The sequence below is a fragment of the Phodopus roborovskii genome, unplaced genomic scaffold, assembly GCF_943737965.1.
Source record: "Phodopus roborovskii unplaced genomic scaffold, PHOROB, whole genome shotgun sequence".
NCBI lineage: Eukaryota > Metazoa > Chordata > Mammalia > Rodentia > Cricetidae > Phodopus > Phodopus roborovskii.
The window spans coordinates 19,963,210-19,979,364 of record NW_026126469.1 but is presented as its reverse complement, the minus strand read 5'-3'; the positions used below and the strand labels follow the sequence as shown (position 1 = coordinate 19,979,364).

The window sequence follows — 16,155 nt, the reverse complement described above, 5'->3', positions numbered from 1 at the left end:
CTGGGTGGAGCAGGGCAGAAAAGGCTCTCCCTGGGGTCCCATGAGACTGGATTTTCAAACTTTGTGGGGAAACCACCCAGGACTTAGATAAGAAACCGCTGGCTGAATGGCCATGTCCAGGCTTGTGTTTTCACTACTCTTTGGGGAGAGGATGGAAGGCACCTCCCTCTAAGTCCCTTCCTGCCCTTATCCTTCATTTCCTGCTCCCAAGGAGGAAGCTCAGAGGGAGGAGGGGATTTCCAGCCAGGGCTCTGGCCACATTCCTGTGGCTTTGCTGGAGAAGAAGGGCTAACAGACTATCCCTGCCTCCAGGTTGGGCACCTCTCAGCTGGTCTTGCCTAGACTGGGTTCCCTGTGAGGGGTGGTACTAGGAACACACACTGCCAGGGTCAGGATGTACCCTTCCTGGTTCCTAGATGACATCTGGGTCCCTTGCATGCTCTAGAATGTGCATCTGTCTACAAGGACCCTTCTACTGGCTTGTTTATGTAGGTTTCCTCCACCACATGCCTGTCCTCTCTATGAGTGGGTAATCCAGTGACAGAGACTGCATGTGGGCACAATACAGGCTCAGTTAGGGATAGGAATATCAAGGGTAATTCCCTATTGAAGACAACCAAAAACCATGTATACACAACTCTGGAAATGATTCCATTTGGGCTTTGGTTAGGATTTTCTGGCAGTTATGTGAGGGGCTGAGGGTAAAGGAACAAAGATTGAAGAAATCCTCTTAAAGCAGAGCTGGAAACCCCAGCCCATACCCTGCTGCCTGCCACACACCTTAAGAGCAAAGGGGCCTCAGATGGTGAGTTCAGGCTTCTTGTCATGTGGAGCCAACAAGGTCTCAAGTTGCTGCCCACACCCCAGGGCACCAGTTTCACTTGGACACATTGGAGGAACAGAAAGACCCCCCTGGGACTTTAAATAAAGATCCACTCAGAAATATCTTGTCCTCCCCTTCCCAGGAGGAGAAGTGAATGACAGAGTGTGTACATAGTACTGAATTCCTGATTCAGCATTCATTTTCTCCTGGTAAATTCCAGAGCAGAGAGGATTCTGGGAAGGAGAATCAAAGTCCTTTTTTTTCCAGACATGTAAGCTGAGGCACAAGCAAGCAAAGGTGACGGGCCCAGTTTTTCTGGCCTCTGAAACAGGGTAGTGGGGGCCTGCAGATACCTTTCCTTGTGGGTCACAATAGTAGCTATTTTGATGCATTTTGTCTTTGTCATTGGCACCCTTGAGGACTTGGGTGACTCATTTAAACTGCCCCATGTCTCTGCTTCCATAGCTGTAGAAAGAGAACTTTTTACCTTTCCTAGCTCACTGCATCCCAAAGCCCAGAGAAGGCAAGGCATAAGATGGCATTTTGGAGAGATCAAAAACACCACTTACCCAAATGAACTCATTCTTTTCTTTACCTGTGTTCCCTCGCCTTCTAATGGGCCCGCAGCTCTGGGGCACCAAGGGTTCATCAGGAGTGTGAGCACTTCACTGTCTTCCCATCAGGCCCTGAATATAAGGGCTCAACTTTCCCTTCCAAACCAGGCCTATCCCAAACCCAGAGGCCCAGGGTGAGGGGGAGAGCAGCACCCTCTAAAGTGCCAGTAATGTGTGGGCTGTGCATGCAGCATGGGGCCCAGCCAGGAATACCGAGCTGCCTGGTCACTGTGAGAACCGCAGTGAGGAATGGACTGGGAGGACCATACGCTTAATCAAAACCAGCTTTGTGCGCACATGCTGCCCGGGGGATAAAAATAATAGTAATAAAAGTTTAAGAGCAGCTTGTATTTTCTGTCTATTTTAATCATTTTGTGATGAAACTAGGTTTTATTTCTAGATCTGGGCCCCAGGGCTGGTGTCCTTCGTTGACCTGGTTGTGCCCCTAAAAGAGTGTGGGGGTAGAAGATAGAGGTGTGGAAAAGTAGGGGCTCCTAAAGAGATCAGGAGATCTGTCCTTACATGGACAATGCCTCACCCCTTCTACTGCTGGACTCAGGCCCCTGGGATAGTCCCCCACCTCCCCCATCCCCACCCCCTGCAAAGAGGTTGGATCCCTGGACTCTGACCCTAGGCAAGCAAGGGAGAAGGAGGCTTTGGGAAACTTCTGGGAGAGGGTCTGAACTTCAGGAGCCTCAGGAAGGGCAAAGCAGGCTGGGTTCCCATCTCCCAGAATGGCTCATTTCTCACTGATCTCTCTGCCTAAGAGCTAGCAGCACTCTAGCACACAGAATTCTGTTAGGTTGGGGAAATGTGAACTTTTTTCTGGCTGTGTTGTTTAGTGGCAATGCATCCTTGGATGAACTCCTAAACTGTGAGGAGAGAATCTTCCTAGTTAGGAAAAACATCTCATGGACGATTGAAGGAGAAGTGGGTAGCAAGTAATAGGTGAGGAGCCCATGAGCAAGACAGCTGAGTGGGTAGAGGCAATTGCTGCCAAGTCTGAGGATCTGAGTTTGATCCCTGGGACCCACATTGTGGAAGAAAAGAAATGACTCCTGCAAATTGTCCTCTATCTCATACTCAATTTCATGTCCCCAGGCACCAAATAAACATTAAAGTGTAATAAAAACATTGAAATCACAGGTGGCATTTACTAGGTATTTATCCCACACATGCATCTCCCAGGGTCCTTCCTGTGCTCACAGCAGGCAGAACCACAATACTCATCAACATTTAAATTCATTCCCTCCCTCCATCCCCCCCCCCCTTTGTCCCTCCCTTCCTCCTTTACCTCCCTTTCTTTCCTTGTTTTGGAGACAAATTGTCATCCTGTAGCCCAGGTTGGTTGGAATTTGCCACACAGCCCAGGCTAATCTTAATTGCAACACAATTCTCTGGCGTGAGCCTATTTAAGTGTTTTAGAGCTATAAAAAGAGCAGTTTGATTCAATTCAACCCATAGCTAGCTGCATGTGAAGATTTAAACAATAAACAAATGCAGGAGAGGATTAAGAACCTGCCAGGTCTCAGATCAAGGCAGGTCAGGTTCTTCTCAGGAACAGCCAGTTGGCCAGTGGTTGGGAGCTAGTGCTTGGGTTTAGATTCCCATTTAACTAGTCAGAGTGGCTGGAGCAGGTGACTGGGTCTCTAGGTATTAAATGAGGCTGATATTACTGACACTCTTCTGAATCACTGTTGTCAAGGTCAATACTGATCTCCACGTTGTTCTTTCCAATGGTCATGGATCAAATGGAGCTGCTTCAGTGGCAGCATCTGACTCACTGGTCATTCTTGTCTCTCTAGAATCTTGACCATTTGGCTTCCCGACTCTCTCTCCCAGATTTCTTTCTCTCTTCTTGGGGCCATTCTTCCCAGTGTCCTTTACAGACCTCGAGCTGCCTCTGCCTCTCAGTGCTGTCATCTCCCTCTGGTCTGTCTTCAGTCACATCCACTACAGGAGCTCATTGACCCAAGGGACTCAATGTCTCTACATGTGGGGTTCCACTCTATGTTCTGTCCTTAGTCCCTCAGCTCCAGGTTCATCTAAGTATCTGTCCATGTGACACATCTCTGGAGCTGCCTCCTGGACATTTTTATCTTCACACACGGCACTTTTGATGATCCCTCAGCCTCCAAATTTTGACTTAAGTAGGTAGCATCACCCCTGACCCTTACTCCTCCATGCAAGCTTAGATGTAACGAGTCAGAGTACTGGCCCCTCTCCAACTCTCCAGACCCAATTCATCAGCAGCTCCTGTCATCTCTGAATCACGCCCTGCAGCTGGCCTCCCTACTCTCTTCCTTATGCATCCTGGGTCTGCTCACCATGAAGATGCCTGGGTGAGCGAGCCTTCACAAGCATCTAGTGTTGTCCCGACACACTGGCTAAAGCCTGTTTTCTGGTTCCTGTTCACACTGCTCCACGGCCCTGGTCTCTGGGCCTCTTGCCTTGTTTCCTAGCACTCTGCGCATGGTGCTTGGTCCTTCCTCCTCTTCCCACACTGCCCACAAGCACAGCCTCACTGTGCTTTTCTCTTGCTTTTCCCAGCCTCTCACCTTTCTTCTCTTACGTTTAGAACCCTCACTTCTTGCAGGTCTCTGTTCAAATGTTCATTCTACCAAAAACCCTCAGCAACACTTTTTCTGAAGCAATAGTCCATTCCCCATCACCTGGCTGTGCTTTCTCCGCATCCCGTGGTATTGTTTAAAACCATGTGTGCACATGCACACACACAGGCACACACACAGGCAGGCAGGCACGCGCGCACGGGTGGATGTCAAGTCCAAACACCAGTGTCTTGAGCTGTGCCTGGCAGGGTACAGACCTAAGTATTTGTTGAATGATGAATGATGGTATGGGTGCCACTGATGCACGCTCCCCTACACAAACAAGCATGATCTTTTGTGGCTGTGAAGCCCTACTCTCCCTGAAGATAAGGCTGGGTGCCTTAGCTAGGGAACCTGAGGAAGGGAAGCCTGAGCTGGGAGGGAATCATAGGAACCAATGTCCCTTGAGTAAAAGTGCCTTCCCAGCAATAATGGATGTCAAGGTCTCCCAGAAGTGTCTTTTCTTAGGGGGAGATGGGGGGGGGAACAGGGATGAGTTTCTCTGTGTAACAACCCTGGCTGTCCTGAAACTCACTCTGTAGACCAGGTTGGCCTTGAACTCACAGAGATCTGCCTGCCTCTGCATCCTGAGTGTTGGGATTAAAGGTGTACACCACCACTGCAGGGTTCTCAAGTGTCTTGACATGCAAATTCCCTGACCAGAATCAGCTGGGAAAGGTCTGGCAGGCCTGAGGAGTAGACACACCTGAGTTTTATCAGGACAATGTATATAGTAATTTACTGGGTGGGGCTTCAGCCTGGAGTAGTGCTTCTTGTCAGTCTTTGCTCATTGGGAAAGGTAGCCTGCCCCCTATTGCAGAGATTGAAAAGATGAAGTACAAAAGTCTCTGGCCACAGCAGGTATTGAAAGTCAGCTACTTTCCTTGTAGATGAGCGTTTTGGCAAGTTCTACCCATCACAGGTTCAGTGCCCTTCTGGGTGTGACAAGTTGACTCCTGCCTTCTGCTAGTTTGGAAGGAAGAACAGCATGCTCACAATCAACATATGGTATAAATACCCATTTCCATAGGCAAATGACCCAAGTAGTGCTGATATTAGCCAGACACACTGCATTCTGTAGAAACAGAACACTTGCAAGCATGGTGGCACATGCCTTTAATCCTGGCCCTGTGGAGGCAGACGCAGGAAGAGCTCTGAGTTCAAGGCCAGCCTTGTCTACAGAGTGAGTTCCAAGACAACCAGGGCTACACAGAAAAATCCCTGTACTAAACAACAAACAAAAGAAGAGGAGGAAGGAAGGAGGGAAGGAAGCAAGAAAGCAAACAGAACACATCTGAGCCCAATAGGATTCCTGTTTGTAAAATCCTGAAATTTATCTTTATATTGCAGAATTAGTGGTAATGGACACAGGCTGAATGAGTGATAGAGTCCTTTAGGGAGCACAGCCAGCTCTGCTGAGTGACATCAGGAAAGCCAACCTGAAGGCAACACAGTAGAGAGGGACCTCACTGTCCTCTGGAAGGGATGCAGGACTTGTTCTACTTAGAGACAAGGGAGGCAGCCATAGCAGATGGATTAGAAGAGCTCAGTGATAAAAATTCAGTCATGGCTAGCAACTCCTAAGTACAAATGTCTTCTCCCTTCCTTCTTTCTTTCCTTATCTTTCTTTGTTGAGATAGTCCCCTATGGTGGTCTTGAACTTGTGATCCTGTTGCCTCAGCCTCCCCAACACTCATAAGCCAAGGTGGCACACTCCACCCTTTTAGAAAATTTGGCTGACACCATGGGGAGTGAGACTGGGGAAGAAGGTTGCCCTTCTTCCTTCTGCAAACAAAATCAGACCAAGTCCAATTAACTGTGTGTGAGTCGTTTCTGTTCTCTCAGCTAGTGTCTCTCCTTCCAAGACCCAGGTCCTAATTTGTAACCAGGGGCCAAATTCTGACTTGAAAGAACTGGAGAGAAATGATAGCCATCATCTAGATCAGCGGAGACAGCAAAGTGTCTTTCAGCACACCTCCTCAGCACACAGAGCCTCTTAAGTTGCACAATGAATGAGTTCCTTAAACACACACACACACACACACACACACACACACACACACACACACACACACACACACACTTCCCAAACCAAACAAAGCCTCCTGAATATGTTGTGCAAGGGAAAAGGAAATTGCCCTTTGCAAACAAATCTGGAGAAGGTGCTGACACTGTGCAGATAAGAACAAATTGCTCTCTTGCCTGTAGCTCAATGTGTAAACAGCTCAAGAGGCCAGGGGTTTCAAAAGCAGATAACCTCATTAGCAGGCAGGCCATTTATGGATGGGAGGAATCGCCCAAGCCCCCAGTGGGGCAGTTAGAAATCAGTTCCCAGGAAGGCACCACCTGGACAGAGACCAGCAGAACTCTAACCTAGGTGGTGACAGGCAGGTGACACACAGCAGGAGTACAGAGGAGCCTCACAGCATGCACCTGAGTTGACCATGGTCCCCATCCATCAGATCTACTTCCTCAGAGGCAGGTCCTGTGAGCAAGTCATTCCTAGAAAGTCATTCCTAGGTTGCTCATACTGTATCAGCTTCTTTTTTCTTTGGCTAGGAACTATTTAATTTACTTTGCAATTGTGTGTTTTCAAAAGACATTTTCCGTCAGAAGACACCCCACCTTTTCTCCCGTTTATTATGTACTGCAGATCTCTGTTTTGTGACCAGGAAGGAGGGTTATGAAACCCAGAGCAAGGACAAAGACTCCATTTTGTGGGATGGCCATAAAACAGGTTAGGATTTCAGGACTAAAGCAGTCAGACTCAAGAGCCAGAACAGTGAAGCTGTTCTTCCAGAAGCCTTATTTGGACACCAGACATTTTTAGGGCAAGAAACTGTTTCCCCAAAACTACCTTTTTTTCGACATTTCCAGGCAAGTATGAAAATACAAAGAAAAGGCACTGTGTCCTGCAAGGGTCCTGGCAGGGTTTCATTTCTAATGCCGATCTCGTGATGACAACAAGAGATGATAATGTGGGTGTTAAGCCATCACAAGGTTCCTTGGATCCCCAGGCTCCACTTCCCTCATGGAGGGAGGAGATACAAATGCATACTTCCTGCTGGGCCTTGCCCCTTCCTGAGTTGGGGACCTGCATACTCCTAATGGGTTGGTCTCTCTCACACACTCACTCTTTCTGCTTCCTGCTCTCTCCTGCTTACTATCCTGTTTTCTTTTGGCAGAAGTAGCCCTGTCCTCCTGTCTCCCCCTCCTCAGCCTGACTCACCTTCTCCTGGAGGACACTTGCACACTCAGCTCGACCTCAGGCCCAGGCCCCTCAGTGGGCCTGTGCGTCAGCCCTCTACACACTTGTTTGCTGTGGTCTGTCAAATACTCATAGTCATTTTCCTGTGGGTGTGCCCTTTCTCTTGTTGGTGCCCTTGTGCCCGGCTTCCTTGCCCAGAAGGTTCTGGGTGTGGAGGTCAGGACTGGGAGGGGAGGAGAAGGTCAACAACCCTTCTTCCTGGCTAGAGATACAGGAAGAAGCCATGTGGGCAATCGAGTAATCAAGGTGAGGTTGTCACTTCCCTTCTTGATTGGTCTGGTTTTTTTTTTTTTTTTTTTTTTTTTTAAAGGTAGCTCAAGTGTCACCAAATGAATGTTGAAGTAAGGCTGGGGACAATTTGGGGGTGGGGGTCATTTAGATGTAGAAGGGGCAGAGAGGTGAGCCCTGTGTGTTAGCAATGGGTAAGCATGACTTACCATCCACAGTGACTTGGCAGGAACACTCCGCCTGGCCGGCGCTGTTCTTGGCCACACACTTGTACAAGCCTCTGTCCTCAGGCAGTGCCTTCTCGATGGAGACGGAGAAGAGTGAGCCTGGTGGGAGAACAGGAAATGCTGTGAATGACCAGGTAAAGGCACTGTGCCCACGCTGGTATCTGGAGCACAGGTCTTTAAAAGCCCCTTCTCAGAATCCAAGAGCAGAGGCCAGGTGGGAATCTGGTTCTCTCCCCTCTGAATCCTCAAACTCTCTGTTGGTAACCTACTCCAAAAGAGCAGATTTCTAATCACTCCTCTAGGACCCCTCCCCCAATAGGGGCTCTTTTAAGAAGCTGGAGGGGGAGAGAGAGAGAGAGAGAGAGAGAGAGAGAGAGAGAGAGAGAGAGAGAAGAGGGAGGGAGGGAGGGGGGAGCAGGAGGAGGAGAAGCATCAGCCTCTGTCAGGGGAGAGAAGATGAACATGGCCTGTCCCTTACACAGAGCATAAGGAGCCAGGTACAGTCTCCTGGGGACAGTGGCCAGGAAGGAGTCATCTAACAGTGATGTTGGGGACACAGCTTGGTAAAGGAGATTTTAAAAAGAACGTGTGGAGTTCTGAGGACAACTTTCAGGAGGTTTTCTCCCCCCACCATGTAGGTACCAGGGATCAAAGTCAGGTCATCAGGCTTGGTGGCAGGCACATTTTCCCACTGAAACACTGCCACCCCAGACCAAAGTAAAGGGGTTCTGGAGTGAACAGATGAGTGGCAGAGGGTGGGAACCCTAGTCCAACAGAGACACTGGTCTTTGGAATAATCTCTGTGAGAAGGCAGTGGCCGTGGTATGTGATGTGGCAATTTTATTTTACTTTTTTTTTTAAAGGAATAGAGTTATGGCTGAAGAACAGGCCATAAGAGAGGCTCCTGGGACAGCCTTCCTATCAGGCTGGGTCTCCTGGCCCTACAGGAGGGGTGAGGATGGCCTCTTTCCTTACAGTCTACATGGGCTACTCTTGTCTAAGAAACACCTCTGAGGGCCTGGAGGGAAGGCAGGCTGTGCACATATGAGAGCTTAGGGTTCCGGTCCTTCCCCATCCAGTTCTCTCATCTTCAGACTGACAGACTGATCGGATCTCTTTTAGGTCTTCCTTAGGCAGGGGGATCATCTAAGAATGGGGCTAGCCTGGCCAGCCAGGACTGCAGCCATCTGCTAGTTTCTACCTTGAGACACATAAACAATCCTATAGCACGGCATCCAGCTCAAGCTACCCAGTGTCAGTACACCAGCCATCACACAATAAGCTAGCCATTCCCACATCCCCCAAAAGCTGACACCAGGAAACAGAGAACAAGGCTAGCATCCATGAGGCCCACAGCACCATACCCGGGCTGGAGACTTGGAAAGACTATACTGTGTCCCCTCCCTTCTCCAGCTCTGGAACAGGCCTCACTGTGTCTTTCCCGGGGCAAGGCAATGGGCCACCATCTCTTCCCAACTACAAGAGAAAGGATTGAAGTCTAGCAGGAAGAGTAAGAACTGGGAGGCACAGGCCAGGAGTGAGGACAGCTATTCCATTCATCTAGGTGGGGAGGAGGATGTTAGGCTGACCGCTGGCCTGAAAGTCAAGGCTCAGAGGAAACCCAACCACCTCTGAATTTCCCTGGTCTGGGAGGACATACTCCATTTCCCCACCTCCAAGTTATATCCTGTTTTATAACCCATTTTGTTGTTGTTGCTTGGTTTGTTTGTTTGCTTGCTTGCTTGTTTGTTTCACGTTTTCGTTCTCCCCTCCGGCTGCCTTTGGCCTGAAACTCTGAAACTTAAATGGCAGACATAGTAGATAGTAGAGCATTTGCTAGAAGGGCGGTGGAGTATTTGAACTAGAGCCCACCTTTCCTCCCAGCTCTCCAAGGACCAACACAGCTTAGCCATGGCCACATGCATCTCAGGGCTGGAAGAAGACTGGGCAGGCTGGAGGCTGGCCACCCCAGATGAAGAATCTGGTATTTCCTGTGGGACGGCTCATTCTTGACCTCCAGAAGAAAACTGTTTCCCAGCATTTTTTTTTTTTAAGCCTCAGCCTAGTAGGGAGTATTGAGAAGGAGTGAGGGGGATGGGAAGCAGGAATCCACTGAGTGGTTCAGCAGGAGCTCTGCCAAGAGCCCCTTCTGGATGGGGAGTCACTCTTCTGTGATTGAAGAACACCCCCCCCCACACACACACACTCTTACCTTTCCTGAGTGGGTGGGGAGAAGGGATATAAGGGCCTAGGATTGGGGTTCAGGGTTGTCTGAAGCCCTGGAGCTCATAGTTACACCAAAAGCCTACCTGACCTGCCCTCCCAGTAGGCACTGACCAACACAGTGTCCTCTGTGCCCCTCTAAGGCCCTAGCTCTAGCTGCACCTTCTCCAGGCATCTGACACACTGATTGCAAAGCCACTGTCGAATCACACTCCCACCTCCCATGCTAGCTCCGAGGGTAATAACCATATCTGGAATGCAATCGCAGTAAAAAGCAACTGAGATGATGAATGATAGAGGTTATTTCCACAGCAGGTTATCTAGAAGGATCTATGCAAGACAAGGTCAATAATATATATTAATATGTATTGTTGAAAATGATCAGACAGTTTCTAGATAGAAAGAAATAGGTAATTCTGAGTTCTTTAAATGGATTCTACGTACAAGCAAAGGTACTGTATATAATTAATGCCTTGTATGTAGAGTAGATGCTATGTAATTTGTAGGATGAATTTATACAAGACTGAAAAGCCTTCATAAGATTCCATCTCTTGATAACAGCAACAACAACAAAGTGTTATTACTAGACTGGGAGAAGTGTTTTTCTAGGGGAAGCCCAGCCTGGAGGCAGGAAGTAAAACATGGAGATAAAGGCCCTTTTATTGTCACCTCAGCCTTGTCTGGACTCCAGGTCATCCCTATAGCCAAGACAGGTACCTGTCCCTGGAGGGAAGGTCCAGCTGATGGTCCCCTGAACACAGACATCCCACAGCTCTGAGCGCCAGAAGAGGAAGACCAATTCCACTTGATTGACCTTCCAAGAATTGCCTAATGGTCAAATCCCACCAATGGCTGTCATACCTCTTCTCGGAAATTCCTCCACACTAAGTGGGGTGTGTGTGACCCTGTCTGTCCTGCAGGCTCTGGGGCTCAGCAGAGAAGCCCCTGAACCTACACAGGCATCCCCTAGCAGTGGGGGCTCTGAAATCCATGTATTGATTGGGTACAAGGAGGCAGTGTGGGTGTCTCTTGACTAAAGTGACAGGAGTCTGAGAAGGTATCTTGGAGGAAGTGAATCTTGATAGAGGGGAAGATTGACAGGATGGGCACCAATGCAGTCAGAGGTAGGGGTGGAGAGTTGCTGGGAGACAGGAAGGCAGGTATTGCCCTTTCCTCCACTCATCCCCCTCAAACACCAACTGAGTTCCAGGGATAACATCCCTGTGGCCCCAGAGCACTCAGCCTGCTCCACCTCCCTCTTCTCTCCCCAGCCCCGGCCATCACTGTGCCCTTCAAGCAAAACCACAATTTTATAGCAGATGTCTGTACTTCCTGCCCTGGGTTCCTTTCCTTTGTGGCTATGCTCACCTTGGCAATGTGTGTGGACTTCACCACCATACCCCCTGATGTCTTCAGCAGTGTCCATATTGGAGTCAGTCAGAGCCCCTAAAACCCAACTTTGTTTGTAGCATTCCTCACTCTCAAATCTCCCATGAGGCTCTCTGATGCTTTCAGACATGTTCTTTGACAGAATGTGGGCTGAAATCAGGGCCAAGTCACTGTGGCCAGGCCAGATAGGCCCATTTGCAAGCAGCCAGCCACTACTGCCCTGTACAGGGACCACCTCCTGCCGGCTTCCCTGCTGCCCAAGTCTGGCCTGCTTTCTGGGCTCTGACTCCTTTCCTTAGCATGTAACATCTCCCCTCAGATCTACTCTGCTTTGCTCCAACATTGTATAATAGCAAACCTATATCCTCTGTGCCAGATCTTGTAGGATTAGATTCATCTCACCTCTGGCCACCTTGCTGCCTTCATGGACCAGATAGATGACTGACAGCTGATAAGCCCAAAGATGGACTTCCCCCTGACAAAATCCCTCTTAAGACTTGGTAAGTACAGGCATAGGAGGTGGGGCTGGCATCTGGAGGTCAAGTACTCTCCCCTTTACTGTGGCAAGAGAGGCTCACATCAAGGCCTGCTCCCTCAATCATAGAGAAAAGACCAGACCCTTGGCAAGCCTAGGTTAGCACCTGTCTTCCAAGGTTTTCGTCTAGTCACAAAAATCTCAACTATGTGAATTAAAATCCCAGCTCTATTACTTAAGAGCTCTGCAGCCTTGGGCAATTTACTTAACTTCTCTGTTAGAAAGATATCTAGTAAGTGTGAGAATTAAGTGACCAGAAAGCATAAGATGTCTAGGATGGCATCTGGATGTGGTGTTCAGCTGATGTAAACAAGATATTCTGACTCTGAAATGTTGAGAATATTGTTTGGAATCTGGGTTAGAGCTCTTTCTGCAAACCCCCACCTCCCCCCGACCAGTCTTTCTTCTTGTTCTGACCTGGTCAACATATCTTCTACTGTCACTGAGGACTTCAGTCCTTCCCTTTGAAAGGCGAAGATGTTGCTTACATCTCTTCTCTGCAGCTTACTCTCAGTAACCCAGGCATAAGAGAAACCAGTGGCTGGTAGCTCAGGAGCACTTTTGGGATCAGGGCTGAGGCCCGCCTTACACTGTTCAGTTGAACAGATGGTCTGTAAGTGGCCATTGGTGGCTTTGGCTTTGGGAACTGCCACCTTCACCACTGTTTGAACCCCAGTTTCCCTGAGGTTGATGTAGTCATGGGCAGTACTGTGCAGGATTCTATCACTTACATTTCCCAGGATGGTGGCTGGCCTCCTTCCTGCCCAGAGAGGTCGCTGGACATGATGACCTGGGGAACACCCCCAGTCAAGCTTTTCAGTTTGTTTGAGGGAGGGAGGCCAAGGGAGGGAGGCCTTTGGGTGCAACAGGGAGGAGTGGCCTAAGATCTCCTGTGTTTGTGAACATCATAGACACAGAACTAGAAGACATGGGGACAGATACCTTCTGGAGAATCCTACCAATCCGGGAGTATCCATGTGAAAAAGTTACTGTGTCAACACATTAGCAGAAGATGACACCATCTTTCTCTATTGAAAGAAATTCCACTTTGCCCTTTGGTCCTTCATCATTTAGACTGTATATTTTGGTCCCTCTAGATTAGCTGTCTGAACTGTGGAGTAAGGGACAAGGATGCTGCTTGCTATCTGCAAATGCTCCTTCCAGGTTTTTGGAGTTAGCTGTGGGATGAGAGGAGAGTGGGAGGAGAGGGGAGTGACCAGGGAATTACTGGGCACAGAGGAGGGGAAGAACGGGCTGGCCTCTCAGTGCACTGACATTTGCTAAGATCTGTCTACTCAGCCTCTGCCGTGACTGTCCTCTGTACCTCAAGGGCACATGCCACATCCTGGGAACTTCTTCATGACCCACTCGGATCAACTCTAGGTCAGGCAGGACCCAGTCCCTCCACTATCCACCTCAGTGGACTGTGGGATGTTGTCTGACCTAGGAGCGCCTGGCAGGACCTGGGATGGATAATGCCTTAAACCACACTGAGAGATGGTAAGGTGACTCGGCAGCAGGTAAAGGTGCTTGCCACCCAACCTGACCACCGGAGTTTGATTCCAGGGGACACACATGGTGGAAGGAAAGAACCAACTCCTACAAGTTGTAATCTGATCTCCACACATGTACCATGGCATTGTGTGGCCATGTTCACAATCAACCAAACCCTCCTTCCCTTTCTCCCTCCCTCTTTCCCACCCCTCCCCACATGCAAACACACACACACACACACACACACACACACACACACACACACACACACACACACACGTAAAAGAACAATAAAGCATGCCAAAGGGCTGGGGATAAATCTCCTCTCACTCCCAATTTCTCTGGTATAAACAGGCCCATCAGAGAACTCCAAAGCCCCAAAGGCCATAGGTGACAGGACTTGCACCACCCCCCAACCAAGAATGTGAAACACCAGCAAACAAAAGTCTCATCCAAATTAGGAAGCAAGCAGCTCTGTCCCGTGTGAGTATGGCCATCAGACCGTGCTGAGTGTCTGGCTTGTCCATGGGTCCCTTCAGACCCACAATGTTCTCAAGGCTGAACTGTTGCTGATGCCAGCCCCTAGTTCCATACCAGCATGCTGTCAACCACTGTTGACTAAACTCAAATAATGCTTCTCAATCAGTAATGGGCTCAGGGCTCGAAGCTGATCTCAGCTCCAGGAGCCCCCTTTCCCAGTCTGCAAGCACAGCTCTCTCCATGGTGGGGAGGCATGTTGAACAACTCAGTGCTAGGTCTTCTCACGGGGGCCCTGGGTAGTGTCAGGAGAAGGTTCTGCCAGATAGACACCAAGGCATGCATGTAGTGCACAGATCAGAAAGCCAACTCTCAGCCACAGTAGGGTCATGTACGCACCAAGGCCCCTGAGCAGGGAGCCTATCCTGTAAGATGGAGAGAAAGGGATGGCCATTCCAACTCAGGTTATGGCTACAAGTAACCACCGAACAGACTTCAGCTTCACCTTTTGACAGTGACCCAGGTAGGCATAGGCTCCCCAACTTTCCCACCCTCACCCCCATTTACCTTCTTGGGAGAGGATGATGAATTTTGTGGTCTTGAGTGTCTTTCCATTCAGTGTCCAGGTGACAGTGGCCGGTGGATCAGAGGTCACCTGGCACTGGAGCAGGAGCTTCTCCCCTTCTGCTACACGGACATCTTGTAGCTTTTCCTTGAAGACGGGGGCCGAGCCTTGGCTCTCGGGTCTCTTTTCATCGCCTGTGGCTGCAGCGTGCCCTTTCTTACAGTTCACATCGTTCTTAACCTCCTTGTGTTCTTCTTTCCCAGCTGGTTTCAGGGTCTCAGCAGGCTTGGCATTGGCCATGGGCTTCAGGGTCTCAGTAGGTTGAGCACTGCCTGTGGGTTTCAGGGACCCTGCAGGCTGTGCATTGGCTATGGGTTTCAGAGTCTCGGTGGGTTTGGCATTGGCTACAGGCTTCAGGGTCTCAGCAGGCTTGGCATTGCCTATGGGTTTCAGGGTCTCAGCTGCCTTGGCATTACCTATGGGTTTGAGGGCCCCAACTGGCTGTGTGTTGCCTACAGGCGTGGGGCCTTCCCCAGCCTTGACGTTCAAGACCTCGGCATTGTTGCTACCATTCTCTGCTGGTGCCTTCTTCTTGCCACCTAGCACTGAGCGGAAGTCTGGGGTGGCAGCTTTTGGAGGTGGGACCTTCTCAGGAATGGGGGTCTTAGGGGTCCCCTTCTTGGCTAGGACAGAACGGAAGTCAACCTGCTGGGGGCTGTGTACCTTCCTCTCTTCCTCGGACACTGTCTTTGGCTTTACTTGCCGCTGAAGGTTGGCGCGGAAATCCATCTGCTCAGCTGGGATCTCCTTCAGGTCTTCTTCTGAGACGGTCTTGGTGCTCACCTTCTTTCCCAGGAGGTCACGGAAATCCAGCTGCCCCACCTCCTGCTGGCGGATAGCCTCTTCTGTGTGCAGCCTGGTCTCCACCCGTCTCTTCAGCAGTCCCCTCACGTCTTCTCTGTCTTCCTCCTCTGGCCAACCCTGTCCTCTTGCTGGCCAGCCGGGCCTCAGGGTTCCATCACGGTCACCATTACCATGAGCACCAACTCCTCCACCAACACAGAGGCCCTCGCAGCCAGCAGGCTCCCGCCCCCTGCAACAACCAGTGAAGGAAAAAGGGAAAGTAGCAAGAGGAAAAGGGGCTGGGTAAGACAGAAACGTCAGGGGAGAGCAAATCCCTGAGGGCGGAGGGGAGAGAGGAGGGGGAAGGGGACGTGGGGGCCGGCCAGGCTGTGTTTATAGAAGGGAACATTGGTGAGAGGCGCTCACTTGCCTAGTTGGTTTATTATATCGGTAATGACTTCAGTAGCCTTATAAGGGTGTGTGCAAAAAAAAAAAAAAAAAGAAAGAAAAAGAAAAGAAAAAGAAACACCCCCCCCCTTGCCTTCCCCTGCCCTCCCTCCTTCAGCCCCTTCCAATCTTTCTCTTTGGCTCTGGTAGCCTCAGTAGGAGGACACAAACAATCCCAGGCTTCAGGGCCAAGAGGAGGCTGGTGGGTGCAGGGGCTGGCCAGGCCACTCCTGGGGGCACTCACCGTGGTGGGGCTCTGGTGAGACTGTTCTGCAGCTTCAGCGACACCTGGCAACTGCACTCGCCAACCCGGTTCCTGATGATGAAGTCAAGGACAGTACAATGAGGGCTATGAGACTCCCTGGGCAAAGGACCTATTCAGCCCAGGGCTGGAAGGAGAGAGATCAAGGCAA

General features: G+C 50.0%; 1 protein-coding gene across 1 annotated transcript in view; it reads right to left on the bottom strand.

Moving 5' to 3' along the window:
- Mylk (myosin light chain kinase) overlaps positions 1-16,155 on the bottom strand; it is a 243,736-nt gene that overhangs the window by 66,237 nt on the left and 161,344 nt on the right. The window contains exons 15-17 of the mRNA XM_051191396.1: positions 15,987-16,058; positions 14,455-15,545; positions 7,752-7,868 (exon numbers count right to left, since the gene is read on the bottom strand). Coding sequence (XP_051047353.1) covers positions 7,752-7,868; positions 14,455-15,545; positions 15,987-16,058 — 1,280 coding nt within the window. The remainder of the gene's footprint in view (positions 1-7,751; positions 7,869-14,454; positions 15,546-15,986; positions 16,059-16,155) is intronic.